Source organism: Muntiacus reevesi, chromosome 7 (genome assembly GCF_963930625.1).
Source record: "Muntiacus reevesi chromosome 7, mMunRee1.1, whole genome shotgun sequence".
NCBI lineage: Eukaryota > Metazoa > Chordata > Mammalia > Artiodactyla > Cervidae > Muntiacus > Muntiacus reevesi.
The window spans coordinates 49784045-49799590 of NC_089255.1; the positions used below are offsets into that span (position 1 = coordinate 49784045).

Here is a 15546-nt window from a genome sequence, read left to right on the forward strand (position 1 = left end):
AAGAGCCTCAATCACAAAGACTTATTGGTCAAATCAGAGTCATTCTGTCCACACCAGGTTTCTCATTAAACAAAGTCATGTATGTAAGGAAGACTATTTTAAAACATGTTTTTCTAAACATTTTAATATATTAAGTATGGACATAAGTATAGAGGGTATATTTGATGCAACAAATAAAAATCAATATACAAAATTTGATAAAATTTTATTAAATCTATACTGTTAATCAGATATGTTGCTACATACTAAAGATATAAAATAGGCTACAGACTACAGTCTACTGGAGGGCTTATAGTAAAGCGGCTAAACATGAAATAAACCCTTTTATATTACAATTACAGACTCTCTGAAATCTGGAAAGGACAAATTTAGGTCAAAAGAAAAGTTTACCAGTTAACTTACAAAATTCTATTCTAAGAGACTACACAGACAAAAACAGAAATTATTCAAATGTTTTAAATTTATGAGTGAGGAATTTACAACAGGATAGCACTATTATAGTCTTTGGTTTTTGCCAGTCTCACCTCTCTCTAACAATTATAATACCCTGAAACACTTATTTTCTCAGTCTTCCCTAAAAGTTGAAACTTTGAAAACAATCAGCTCACATTTTTTTCCTTTCAGTGTTTTAAAACTTTTCCTAAAGCCATAACAATGATGAATGTGAGAAAATATGAATGAATATTAGCCACTGTAGGATTGTAGTTTTACTACTACTGATTTTTTTCTGCTATGTGTTAAATTCTTGGTTGCCAATCACCCAATTTTCTTCAAGGGAGAGTATAACTTCAAGCTTACACCTATATATATCTTCCACATTTTAAACAGATTATATAATATTAAAATAACTAAATTAATATAACTAATAATCTCCATAAAGAATAAAACTGATATAAATAAATCTATAAACAAAGAGTTTGAAAGAGTATTTCGCCATTTTGTTCCTGAATTCAAATTATGATAATTAATATAAAATATAAATTAGGGAAGGGTGCTTATAAAAGGACTACTACTTCTTTAAGCCAATAGTTCAACTGCTTCTTAGAATTTTTCTTAAAGGTACTGTTAACGTGGTAAAATTTTAAATCTAAACATAAGATACATTTTTAAAATATATTTGCAGTAATATAAAAATCTGTCATAAACACACAGAGTAATTTCTTGTGTTGTCATCAAAAGCAAAACTGGAAAAAATATGCTCTTTGTTTATATTGCAACTTCTGGTAAGGATTCTTAATTAGGAAGATTGCTCTTCTTAAAATTTAGGCTTGAACATTTCTGCTCACACAAATTATACAAAAAGATTATTGTTACATCATACCTGTGGAGCATTAAAAACCAGTTCAGACTCAATTTTATCAGCTTGGTACTAACTCTGATGCTGGGAAAGATTGAGGGCAGATGGAGAAGGGGACAACAGAGGATAAGATGATTGGATGGCATCACCGACTTAATGGACATGTGTTTGGGTGGACTCTGGGAGTCAGTGATGGACAGGGAGGCCTGGCATGCTGCAGTTCATGGGGTCGCAAAGAGTCGGAACAACTGAGCAAATGAACTGAACTGAACTGAACGTACTATTCTCAAAACGAATGGTAATTCAATCACAATACCTTATAAATAGTTTTAGAGCTTATTTTAAACACAGGGTACTTTTTGTCTGACATGTTGATAAGAAATGCAAGTGGCTGTCAGTGTTTGTTTCAACTTAGAAACAAAACTTCCAGTCATTTTTCAAGAGTCCAAATCATCTTAATGGAAGCACATCCTGAGACTGCAAGACAAGACTTGAAACAAAGTGCTGGTATCATTTGCAAATACTTTTCACTCAAGATTTTCTCAAGTCTGTGCAACAGAAATGAACTAAATTTTGAGGTTGATATGAAACTGTAACTATGATCTACAATTTCTAATTTCAAATTTTTGTATTAATTACAATAGCCTTACTGATTTCAATAAGAAATGATACAAATTTGATAAATGATATAAGTTTAACCATAGGGCTTCCCTGGTGGCTCAGAGGTTAAAGCGTCTGCCTGCAGTGCGGGAGACCTGGGTTCTATCCCTGGGTCGGGAAGATCCCCTGGAGAAGGAAATGGCAACCCACTTCAGTATTCTTGCCTGGAGAATCCCATGAACGGAGGAGACAGGAAGGTCCATGCGGTCGCAAAGAGTTGGACACGACTGAGCGACTTCGCTCACTCACTCATTCATAAGTTTAACCATATCACTTTACACTTATAAAATATTCACTGGTTTTATAAATTCAAGGTTAACATAAGATTTCATTTGAAAACAAGTTTCTACTGTGAAAAATGTTTAGAAATCCTTGCTTTAAGTTACAAATTCCAATAGAACTGAAATAACTTAGTATACCTATTTGGCTTTAACTACAGATTTCCTGGAGGAGAGCATGGCACCCCACCATGGGCAGAGGAACCTGGCAGGTTATAGTCCATGGGGCTGCACAGAGTCGAATACAACTGAAGCGACTTAACACACACACAGATTTCCTACCTTACACAGTGATTCAATGAAACATACTTAGCTTTTCAATCTCATTAGGACTAGATTATCTAACATTCAAATTCAAGAAATTTTGCAATATTGAAATTAGTTTTCTTGTTGTTATCTGGACATTGGTAAAAGTATGTAATAAGGGTTACTTTGAAAGTAAACATAAAGGTTCCAAAGATAGGTTTCTTCCCTAGCTGATATCATCTTCCACTGCAAGAACCTGTGTTCTTCTTGCCTTCTACAGTCAAACAAAGGAAGAATACTGAAGAAAATGAAGCTCTGCTTGCTTACTTCCAGCTCCAGTAATTCGGAGCCTGGTGGTCCCTTTATGTTAACCTTCAATTTATAAAACCAGTGCATATTTTTTAAGTGTAAAGTGATATGGTTAAACTTATATCATTTACCAAATTTGCATTATGATGATGCTGTGAAAGTGCTGCACTTAATATGTCAGCAAATTTGGAAAACTCAGCAGTGGACACAGGACTGCAAAAGGTCAGTTTTCATTCCAATCCCAAAGAAAGGCAATCCCAAAGAATGCTCGAACTACCGCACAATTGCACTCATCTCACACGCTAGTAAAGTAATGCTCAAAATTCTCCAAGCCAGGCTTCAGCAATACGTGAACTGTGAACTTCCAGATGTTCAAGCTGGTTTTAGATCAATTGCCAACAATCGCTGGATCACAGAAAAAGCAAGAGTTCCAGAAAAACATCTATTTCTGCTTTATTGACTATGCATGCCAAAGCCTTTGACTGTGTGGATCACGATAAATTGTGGAAAATTCTGAAAGAGATGCGAATACCAGACCACCTGACCTGCCTCTTAAGAAACCTGTATGCAGGTCAGGAAGCGACAGTTAGAACTGGACATGGAACAACACACTGGTTCCCAATAGGAAAAGGAGTACGTCAAGGCTGTATATTGTTACCCTGCTTATTTAACTTATATGCAGAGTACATCATGAGAAACGCTGGGCTGGAAGAAGCCCAAGTTGAAATCAAGATTGCCGGGAGAAAGATCAATAACGTCAGATACGCAGACAACACCGCCCTTACAGCAGAAAGTGAAGAGGAACTAAAAAGCCTCTTGATGACAGTGAAAGAGGAGAATGAAAAAGCTGGCTTAAAGCTCAACATTCAGAAGACTAAGATCATGGCATCTGGTCCCATCACTTCATGGGAAATAGATGGGGAAACAGTGGAAACAGTGTCAGACTTTTATTTTGGGGGGCTCCAAAATCACTGCAGATGGTGATTGCAGTCACGAATTAAAAGACGCTTACTCCTTGAAAGGAAAGTTATGACCAACCTGGATAACATATTTAAAAGCAAAGACATTACTTTGCCAACAAAGGTCCATCTAGTCAAGGCTATCATTTTTCCAGTGGTCATGTATGGATGTGAGAGTTGGATGGTGAAGAAAACTGAGCGCCGAAGAATTGATGCTTTTGAACTGTGGTGTTGGAGAACTCTTGTGAGTCCCTTGGACTGCAAGAAGATCCAACCAGTCCATCCTAAGGACATCAGTCCTGAGTTCATTGGAAGGACTGATGTAGAAGGTGAAACTCTAATACTTTGAGCACCTCATGCGACCTAATGCTGGGAAGGATTGGGGGCAGGAGGAGAAGGGGACGACAGAGGATGAGACGGCTGGATGGTATCACCGACTCGATGGACATGGGTTTGGATAGACTCCAGGAGTTGACGATGGACAGGGAAGCCTGGCATGCTGCGATTCATGGGGTCGCAAAGAGTCGGACACGACTAAGCAACTGAACTCAACTGAACTGAACTGAGTGGTTCCCTCGTGTGTTACAGAATAGTATCTCCAAAGAACAAGCCAAACAATGTGAACACATTTAAACAAAAGTTCCAATGGTATGTTTCTTCCCTAGCTGATACGTCTTCCACTGCAAGAACCTGTGTTCTTCTTGCCTTCTACTGTCAAACAAAGGAAGAAAACCGAAGAAAATGAAGCTCTGCTTGCTTACGTCCAGTTCCAATCATTTTGAGACCAGTGGTCCCCGCCTATATTACAGAATAGTATCTCGAAAGAATGTGCCAAACAATGAAAACACACTGAAACTATGAAATAGCAGATTTAGTCCTAATGGCATACCCTAGACATCATTTGCTGAACAATTTCCAAAATATAACTTAATTGTAAAATATAACAAGTGAGGGAAGATGAATCAATAACAAATTCACTTGAAAGTCAATTTTTTTCAAGGAAAACACTAGGTTATGATTCTTCATAGGTGTGTGGAATGGTATCCATGTTTCATTCTTCATGTTATACGGTTTAGTCACTAAGTCGTGTCCAACTTTTGTGACCCCATGGACTGTATATAGGTTCATATAAAAGAGAGATCAGCAAAGTATGGCCTGTGGGTCAAATATAGCTGTGGGCTGAAAATGGTTTCTACATTTTTAAAAGGGCATAAAAAAAAGAAAACAAAGAATATGCCTGAAAAGCCATTGGTAGAGACCAATGAATATACCCATAAGGGCAAATTATCTATTTTAATATAACAAAAATTGGGTCTGTTACCTGCTCATAGTTTAAACGCTGAATTTCTGAAATTTCTTTTGGCTTTGTATCAAGCATGTAATCTCCTGTAAAAAGAAATAGTAAAGTTCCCTTTTTAAAATATCACTTTTTTTCTAATTACAAAGGTAATATATTTAAATTATAAATTGTAACAATAAGTAACATAAAAAAGAGCCCCCACCCAATTCTATTCAGAGAAAATCATCAGAGAAAATCAATGTTAACCGTTAGCTAAGATCTCATATTTTTTTCAGTGTACATCCTATGTTTTGAATTTATTTTTCTTCCTTAATGAGTATCTTTCCACGTCACTACAATAAAACTCTAAAACGCTTTACAAAGTTTCATGGATATCAGCAATATAATTGTTACCCCAATACCTTTCCAAGAATGAGTGTCTTCTGAATGTTGCTTTTCTTAGAAGTAAACAGTAACTTTTTTGCATTTAAGAAACTGATATATTTAAGAAACTGATATATTAGTGATTACCAGTAGGGAGAGGGAAAGGAGAAAGGCAAGAAAGTGGTATGGAATTGAGATACAAAATAGTATGTATAAAACAGATAAGCAACAAGGATATATTGTATAGAACAGGGAATTATAGCCACTATTGTGTAATTTTAAATGGAGTATAATCTGTAAAGAAACTGAATCACTAGGCTGTACACCTGAAACTAATATTGTAAACCAACCATTCACCCCTCCAAATTGATATCTTTTTATACATGTATTTTTATTTGGTATCACTTTTTTAATATATAAATGACTTTTAGTATATGTCACACTTTTTAAATATATGCAGCATCATTTTAATATATGAGGTACCTTTTGATCTATGTTTTGCTTTTTAAAATATATATTAGTTATACATACTTTTCTTCAAATTGCCTGCCTATACAATATTACATTTTTCTTATTGAACTATAAAAGCTCTTTTTCAATTAGAGAAATGAGAACATTTCCTGTTATATGTGTGGTAAATTATTTTTTTCCCCATATTGACCTCTGACTTTATGATAGTGCTTTTTTGCCTATTTTTCACCATATAGAAATATTTAATTTTATATAGTCTCATTCTTCTATTACAGCTTCTGAGCTTGACGTTATGTTTAGAAAGATTTTCACCCCTTCAGAGTATACAAACATTCACATATACTTTCTTCATGTAATTTTATGTTTGTCTTTTTTTACGTTTAAGTCTTTACGTTATTTGGAATTAATTTTTATATAAACAGTGATATATCGGACTAACTTCTCACTCAGCCTCCTAAACCACTAACAAGTTGATAAATTGCTTTTATATAACTTTATTTTCAAATTCAAAATAAACTTCCAATGACTGTATCAAGTACTCTTTCAATCTCTCCAATTTTGATAACCAAAGAATTCCTATAAACATCAATATATTATTATCTGTGGGTTTATTCAGAATTTTAAGACAGCAAAATCGAACTAATAATAATATTATTATACCATAGGTAAAGGAACTCCAAAAATACTAAATTCATTCGTTCACAGAAATATATAAGCAAGTATATTTAACAAATATTTTTGAAAACTTACTATAACTGGCACATTGTATATTTACATGTTGAGATTTTAATATAGCACTTAACTGAAAACTACACTGAGTAAATTTTATACATTATTTATTCAAATAATTGGGACCATATTTGCTATACTTTGATCCTTTATTTCATTTAAGTTCTGTAATTATCCTGATAAAACACTGTAGTGTATGTTTTTCTAACATTTTAGCAGGGTCAGGATGCAGAATATTATATAATTCAATACTAAATCACCCTAGGTATGTTATCATAGAATAAAGCTTATGTGTTAAGGGTATAATAAATATTGGGAAAGACTCAGATAAGCAACTCCTCTTTTCCTGAGGTCAGAAAAGATATTTTGACAAGAGAAGAAGGCAGCCTCTTTGATGTACCCTATTGCCCGGTATTCACACCTCTGTCTAATCCCTTTCCCTTGGTTGTGGACTGGACTCACTTCCAGTGAATAAAATACAACAGAATTAATGAAACGTCACTCAAAAAATTAGAAAAGAAAACACTGTGTCTTTCATCATGGTGCTGTCTCACTTGCTCACTCTGAAAAATGCCACGTGTCATGTTCTGAGCTGCCTTATAGGAGAGGCCATGGCAAGTAACTGAAGGAGGCCTCTGGCCACAGTCAATGAGAAACTGAGGACCTCAGTCCAATGACCTGTGAGGAACTGAATCCTGTCAACAACCAAGTAAGCAAGCTTAGAAGTAGATCCTCCTCAGTTGGGCCTGGAGATAAGACTGCAGCCCCAACTGACATGCTGACTGCAACTGTGTAAGAGACCTTAAATGAGAGTCACCCAGCCACACTCAGATTCCTGACCCACAGGTACTTTGTGACAATAAATGTTCATTGTTCAAAGCAACTAAATTTTGAGGTGACATCTTATGTAGTAACAGACATCTATATTTTTAGGAAAGTTTATAATAGAGAATTAGATATTTTTAAAAGACTGATTTTGAGTTTTTAAGGGAACATCCTTCAGTTTTAGATATCTAAACAATCACCTCTTAAGATTGCTGTTTTGTCTAACTTATCTAGCCTTTAATTCAAAATTGATGAACAACACTATTTCAATCAAAAAGTATTTATTGATAGTTTATTCCGTGTTCAGCAACAGGTTAAAACAAATAACCTGTTTGGAAATGACTGTTTCTCTTAAAAAACTAGTAATCTGGTTGGGTAAAGAACATACAGAAAACAGAATAAGATAATAATGAGGTATATATAGTATACTGTAAACTGTAATAAGTGCCTTAAGTATCACACGATTTTGAAAAGAGATATTGAGATAGCTGTAGCACTTAGAAATCTCCTTTGGAGCAGGTAGTATCTAAAGCAAAACTTGCCAAGGCAGTGAGGGGAAAAGCATTCTTCGAGGGAGAAAGAAGGACGGAAAAAGCAAGTATAAGAAACATCATGCTCTGTGGACAGCTTATAAGGGGGTTTATACATAAGATTGGAGAAGGCTATGGCAACCCACTCCAGTATTCTTGCCTGGAAAATCCCATGGATGGAGGAGCCTAGTAGGCTGCAGTCCACGGGGGTCGCTAACAGTGGGACATGACTGAGTGACTTCACTTTCACTTTTCACTTTAATGCATTGGAGAAGGAAATGGCAACCCATTCCAGTGTTCTTGCCTGGAGAATCCCAGGGATGGGGGAGCCTGGTGGGCTGCCATCTATTGGGTCGCACAGAGTCAGACATGACTGAAGCGACTTAGCAGCAGCAGCAGCATACATAAGATTTATGTTGCAGAGTGGTGGGAAATATGGCTGGATGGGTAACCTTGATCAGATTACAGAAAATCATAAATACCACATTGATAAGTTTGGTTGCTTGTGAAGATCTTAAGGGATCTTTGTTATTAAGTCGACAAGTGAAGGATAAAATTAGTGCTTTAAGAAGATAACATTTATAAACAGTTCAATTTGGATAGTAGAGAAAACAAAAGAGCTTGCAATAAACCACACTCCCAAGCACCAGTATACCGAGAGGAAAGAATTTCAAAGAAAGAATCCCTAAGACTTTGCTACTAATGGGATATTCCAGACAAACAGAAATCAAGAAGCAAAAACGTGACAGCTACATTAGGCCAAAAACAGCAGACAGGGTTTGTCAGTAGGGAACCTATCCCATGTTAAGCACCTGGAAAAGAAGAGACACAATTAACTGTAGGCAAAATTCAGTTCAGTTCAGTTTAGTTACTCAGTCGTGTCCAACTCTTTGTGGACAAAATTTTGTAGGCAAAATTAAAATGCTTCAGTATTGCTTTTATAGTATTTATATTCAAAAGATAAATTATCTTTTAAGAGCGAGGGATTGGCTTGTTTAGCTTTTGTTGTTGTTCTTTGCTATCTGCTTAATAGAGAGAACTTCATGTGGTGGGAAATATTTTTAAAACACACACACATACACACAGTATATATAGGGCAATGCACAGGTGGGAGCTGGCAGTGCAGAGAGGAAGAGACACTGGTCTGCAGCAACAGCTTCTACTACCAGCCCTTGGGACACACACCCCTGCGCTCAAGCAATCATTGTCAATGACAAAGTGACTACTGAAGTTATAGTTGTAATAAATTAATGCTAATAATTTGGATATTTTATTTTATTTCGGGCTGCTCAGGTAATGTCAGCCCTTAACCAAGCATATGTGGTTTTTTCCTTTTATTTTTTTCTTTCCAGATACAGCTGTAAAATATTTGGATATAGGAAATGTTGTGTTATTCTTGCAGCCTTGATATTCAGGGTGGATTGTAAAATATAAATTTTTGTGAGATTTCAAAGATTATTTTGATAACATTATTTACAGATTTAAAAGATGTGGTTATCACAAGTCTGTTGAGGGGGAAAACTACTGCATAAAATATCTAACTTGGAATAAATATTTCACATCAGTTTGAAAAAAAAGATAAAATATCTTTTAAAAAGTCAGACAGCACCACCATCCCACCAACTATTTTCCTTACTATAATATGGTGCTAATCTCACAATCATACAAACTATAAAAATCATACTATACTTTTGAAACAGGAGGGAAGGGGACAGGGCACAACCCCTGAAAGAATGACAAAGTCTGAGGACACAACATAAACTGATTAGAACCAAATGGGTCCAAAACGGCAGACAAGTCAACTTGGACTAGACCTTGATCCTCAAGCTACATTCATTGTAACACATCAGCAAGCTAAATGACACACGTAGCGGCACCACAACAGTTTCAAGGGCCAACCAAAAAGCAGACGGTGGCCCAATCTCGAAAATCTCCACCCCTTTCCCAAAATAGCTGGAATAATCCTCCCACTTAATAGACTATGAAACTATCCAGCCCCCAAAATCTAACCACACCACATTTCAAGACCACACTCTCTCTGTTCGAAGGCCCATGATGTTGTCTGTGGCATGTGCTTCTCCCAAGGTTACTCCTGCCTTCAGACATGGCCTACACTCTATCTGTGTATTGTTTCTACGTAAATCCACTTCTTACATATATCACTTTGTCTCTCACTGAATTCTTTCTACTATGAGACATCAAGAACCTGAACTTCCATTACATCCCTAAACCAGCTCTGTGATCTCAGTTGGAAGACCATGGGTTTTGACTGGGTTCAAGTTCTGGCCACGTGGGTTAGAGTCCCAAGCAGGGTTTTCGCCAGGTTTGAGTCCTAAACTGAGTTTTGGCCAGGTTTGAGTCCCGGCCACATGGGTTCAAGTCCCAATCTGAGATGAACGGTTTCACATTCCAGTTTATGTTGTGCTTCTTTGCCTTATCTTTCTAACCATTTTCTGCCTTTCACCTACACATCATTCCCATTTTATTTTATTAGATCTCCCAGTACTTCCTAGGTATCCAAGCTTTCATGTTTCTTTCTTGAGGCCAAAGTTCTCCAAGAAGCCATGTTCAAGCTTGGCCCTGCTCTTGTTATTCAGTCGTGTACGACTCTGCAACCCCATAGACTGCAGCATGCTAGGCTTCCCTGTCCTTCACCATCTCCTGGAGCTTACTCAAACTCATGTCCATTGAGTCAGTGATGCCATCCAATCATCCTCTGTCATCTCTTTATCCTCCTGCCTTCAATCTTTCCCAGCATCAGGGTCTTTTCTAATGAGTCAGTTCCTTGCATCAGGTGGCCAAAGTATTGGAGTTTCAGCTTCAGCATCAGTCCTTCCAATGAATATTCAGAACTGATTTCCTTAGGATTGACAGGCTGGATATCCTTGCAGTCCAAGGGACTCTCAAGAATCTTCTCCAACACCACAGTTCAAAGGCATCAATTCTTCGATGCTCAGCCTTCTTCATGGTCCAACTCTCACATTCATACATGACTACATGTGGAAAAACCACAGCGTTGACTATATGGACCTTTGTTGACAAAGTGATGTTTCTGCTTTTAATAAGCTGTCTAGATTTGTTATAGCTTTTCCTTCCAAATTTCAAGGCCCTGCTCTAGAAATTTCCAAATTAAAATCCACACACCTCTTCTAATCTTTAACAATCAAAATTCCCATTCCCCATGGTTCCTCATCTGGGTACAAGAAAGTCTTCAATGGTTTCTTTTACAATATTTCTACTAGTGCTTGCTTATTAATGCAAAATGTCTCTGGTTCCTCCAGAGAACTTCAGTCATCTCAAGAGAACAAAATCCAAATAGCTTAGAAAACTAAACGATTAGTTCTGGCAGAAATGGCCTTGAATAAATTTTATCTTTGGCAAGGCAGAGTTTCCAGAATCTCTCTTATCAAATCACTCTTGCTCACTTCTCCCCTACCTGCCATAGGATCATATTACTTTCATGCTAACCCTAGTAGTCCAGTACCCTCACCCAGGACTTCCAAACCTCTTCACCTACCCCAGATCTAAACATTTCTTCATCAATTCTTCTTTTCCCTATAATTTAAAAAACTCTCTACTCTATGTCCTGCTTCTTTAGGACTTTTTAAAATATAACAGTTGGATAAATTTAAAATACCAAGATGTACTAATTATTTTCTTTCCAAGAAAAATACCATGTTAACATTTTCTTAGCAGAGTACATTTGTGCAGTCACACTGACTGTATTGTTGACAACTCCAAACAATGTGTCTATAGTACATGATTAGTAAATGTTTGCTGGATAAGGAAACAGAAAAAGATAGAGACAAGAAGTACAAACTTAAAATACACACCTGAGTGGTAGGAAGGGAGAAGAGATACACTTTTGAGAATACTAGCCTTTCAGCATTTAAAAAATAATAGTAGAAGGTGCCCAGGTTGAGAGCACAAATTATTTAACCTTTCTGAGCTTTGGTTACCTCATCTGTAAAATCAAGAGGTATTATAATTTATGATGCTTTTATTGCTACTTCAGTCTTATCTTTTCCTACTATTAGTACATCCATTTATATGCCTTCTGCCTCTGCTCACGGGTCTCTGCCATTACAACTGCATTCTTTAGCTACGAGAACCAACAGCAAAAGAGTTTATTTTGTCCCAGAAGACAGAATAGAAAAAGGCAAGTAGACTGATGGTAATAAAAGCAGGAACAGGTTAGGTAAATGGTATCAGTCTATGGTAGCACAGACAGCAGAGCCAGGATGAAATAAGAAGCTGTAGAGAGGCATCATAGTTTAGGTTAGCACTGTCCAATAGAAATATAATGTAAGCTGTATGCAACCTCAAATTTTTAATAGCCACATTTTTAAAAAGTAAAAAGAAATAGGTAAAAAATTTTTTTAAAAATATTTATTTGGCTGTGCCGAGTTTTAGTTGTAGCACTTGAGATCTTTGATCTTTGTTGTGGCATACAGGATCTTTAGTTGTGGCATGTGGGATCTAAATCCCTGCCCAGGAATCGAACCATGGCCCCCTACATTGGGAGTGCAAAGTCTTAGTCAGTGAGCCACCAGGAAGTCCCGGAATTAGGTAAAAGTAATTTTAATAATACATTTTATTTAGTGCAGTATATTAAAAATATTATCATTTAAACACATAATCATTACAAAAATCACTGATATGTTACATTCTTTTTTGAGCTAAATGTTTGAAATCCAGTATACATTTTACACTTATAGAAAATCTCAATTCACTCTGGCAATATTTCAAGTGCTCAAAAGCCACATGTGGCCAGTGGCTACTATGCCAGGTGGTATAGGTTTAGGTGATTATAGTCATGATATGAGAACAAAGAAAGTAGGACAGATAGCAGTCAGATATGGAAGAAATGGATAGGAAACTGGGCTCAAAAATATACATTTTCTACATATATTAGGCATTCAAAAATCTATTGATATTTGACCACATCTGAACTGCTATTACTATTTCCTAATCAGTCTCAACCAGACAATCCTAAAAACTACACTTAACATGTTGCTTACTCCTCTTGAACTAAAATACATGAAGCAGCCTACCACAGTAAACAACTTTCTCTGACTGGCTTCCAAAACTCCTCAGTTTAGTTGTAGCCTACTAACCTAATCTCCAATCTACCTTTCTGTAACATGCAGAGTTACCAACCACAGTCACATTGTACTCAAATTACCCTTCTTCCAAACATGTCTTACAGGGGTTTCCCTGGTGCCTCAGTGGTAAAGAATTTGCCTGCCAATGTGGGAGACAGGGGTTCAGGCCCTGATTTTGGGAAGATCCCATGCCTCGGAGCTACTAAGCCTGTGCTACCGAGCCCATGTGCCATAACTACTGAGAAGCCACTGCAATGAGAAGTCCACGCACCACAACTAGAGAATAGCCTCCACTCACCACAACTAGAGAAAACCCTGCACAGCAGCAAAGACACAACACAGCCCCACCCCAAAAAATAAATAAAATTAAGGGAAAAAAATGTCTTACATTTATTTACCTTGAGCTTGAGCTTAAAATAGCTTACACCTAGCCCTAAAACAATCTTTCTCCTTTTTTACAAGGGATCTAAGTATATCACCTTCTTTTTTATTTTTTTATTTTTTTTTTTATTTTTCAGTGGGTTTTGTCATACATTGATATGAATCAGCCATAGAGTTAACACATATTCCCCATCCCGATCCCCCCTCCCACCTCCCTCTCCACCCAATTCCTCTGGGTCTTCCCAGCCCACCAGGCCCGAGCACTTGACTCATGCATCCCACCTGGGTTGGTGATCTGTTTCACCATAGATAATATACATGCTGTTCTTTTGAAACATCCCACCCTCACCTTCTCCCACAGAGTTCAAAAGTCTGTTCTCTACTTCTGTGTCTCTTTTTCTGTTTTGCATATAGGGTTATCGTTACCATCTTTCTAAATTCCATATATATGTGTTAGTATACTGTAACGTTCTTTATCTTTCTGGCTTACTTCACTCTGGATAATGGGCTCCAGTTTCATCCATCTCATTAGAACTGGTTCAAATGAATTCTTTTTAATGGCTGAGTAATATTCCATGGTGTATATGTACCACAGCTTCCTTATCCATTCGTCTGCTGATGGGCATCTAGGTTGCTTCCATGTCCTGGCTATTATAAACAGTGCTGTGATGAACATTGGGGTGCACGTGTCTCTTTCAGATCTGGATTCCTCAGTGTGTATGCCCAGAAGTGGTATTGCTGGGTCATATGGCAGTTCTATTTCCAGTTTTTTAAGAAATCTCCACACTGTTTTCCATAGTGGCTGTACTAGTTTGCATTCCCACCAACAGTGTAAGAGGGTTCCCTTTTCTCCACACCCTCTCCAGCATTTATTGCTTGTAGACTTTTGGATAGCAGCCATCCTGACTGGCGTGTAATGGTACCTCATTAAGTATACCACCTTCTTTACAAGGATTCTAAGTACACCACAAAACCCAAGGTAAGTCACATGTTCTCTACTAAACCTTTTCCTACTCTTCACCTACTTCTCATACCCATCCATAGACAAACTTCTCAAAGTTATCTGCAATGGAGTCTTCACTTACTCATCTCTTAGATGCTCCTCAACTCACCATTTCATTTCCATCCAGTCACTCTACTGACATTGTTTCTGTGAAGGTTACAATAACTTCCATGTTGCCAAATTATGTAGAGAATATTCTCCAGTATTCAACACTCTCTTATTCTCCCTCCTAGCACTCTTCTCTTCTTGGCTTCACTGAATCACCCTCTTCTGGCTTTTCTCCTTTCTTAGTGGCTACTCCTTCCCTTACCATTCTGTCTTCTAACCTATGTATTTCAGCAGGAGCGATGTTGCTCCCCTAAGAGGGCAAAAACTGATTCTGGGAGGATAGGGGCAAAAATATCTTAGATATTATAAGGGCTTGTGGCCTTCAAAGGGCCACAGAGCACGAAGAGACACACAGTATGTCTGTGGTATTAAAATTTCCTGGAGTGATTAGGACAAAGATGTTTACAAAGGCTCCTTGGGGGGGGGGGGATAACACTGAAAAAAAAAAGGTTGAGAAACACTGTTCTACCCAATTTGGGCAGGCTGGGAAACTTCAGGAGACAATCCTGTACCCATTTCTCTCTTTTACTCTTTCTCTCTTAATGATCTCATCTGTTTCCACAGATTTAAATAGCATCTTTAGACTTGTGTGTGCTCATTCACTCAGTCATGTCCAACACTTTGCAACCCCATGGACTGTAGCCCACTAGGCTCCTCTGTCATGAAATTTTCTGCAAGAATACTGGAGTGGGTTGCCATTTCCTTCTCCAGGGGATCTTCCCATCCATGGCCCCTAAATTCCTATTTTGAATTTCAACGTCCTCTGGAACTCATGGTCTCTCAACAACAAAGCTATTAAATGTTTTTTCTTAATGTTTCCTTTGCCTTCTGCCTAAATGAAATTTGGCTCTGCCTTGATGACACTGCAGCCCTTTCAAGTCATAGCTCTTTTCTCGCTTATATTTCTTTACCAGTGAATCTGCTGGTGGCAGATATCTACTTGTCCTTATGATCATCCTTTCCCCCCATCCTCCCTAAAACT

The 15546-nt window shown here is 37.3% G+C and overlaps 1 protein-coding gene across 2 annotated transcripts in view; it reads right to left on the reverse strand.

Annotated features, from left to right (window-relative positions):
- MINDY2 (MINDY lysine 48 deubiquitinase 2) overlaps positions 1-15546 on the reverse strand; it is a 71568-nt gene that overhangs the window by 37215 nt on the left and 18807 nt on the right. For both annotated transcript variants that reach the window (XM_065941864.1, XM_065941863.1), the window contains exon 3: positions 5071-5135. In XM_065941864.1, coding sequence (XP_065797936.1) covers positions 5071-5135 — 65 coding nt within the window. The remainder of the gene's footprint in view (positions 1-5070; positions 5136-15546) is intronic.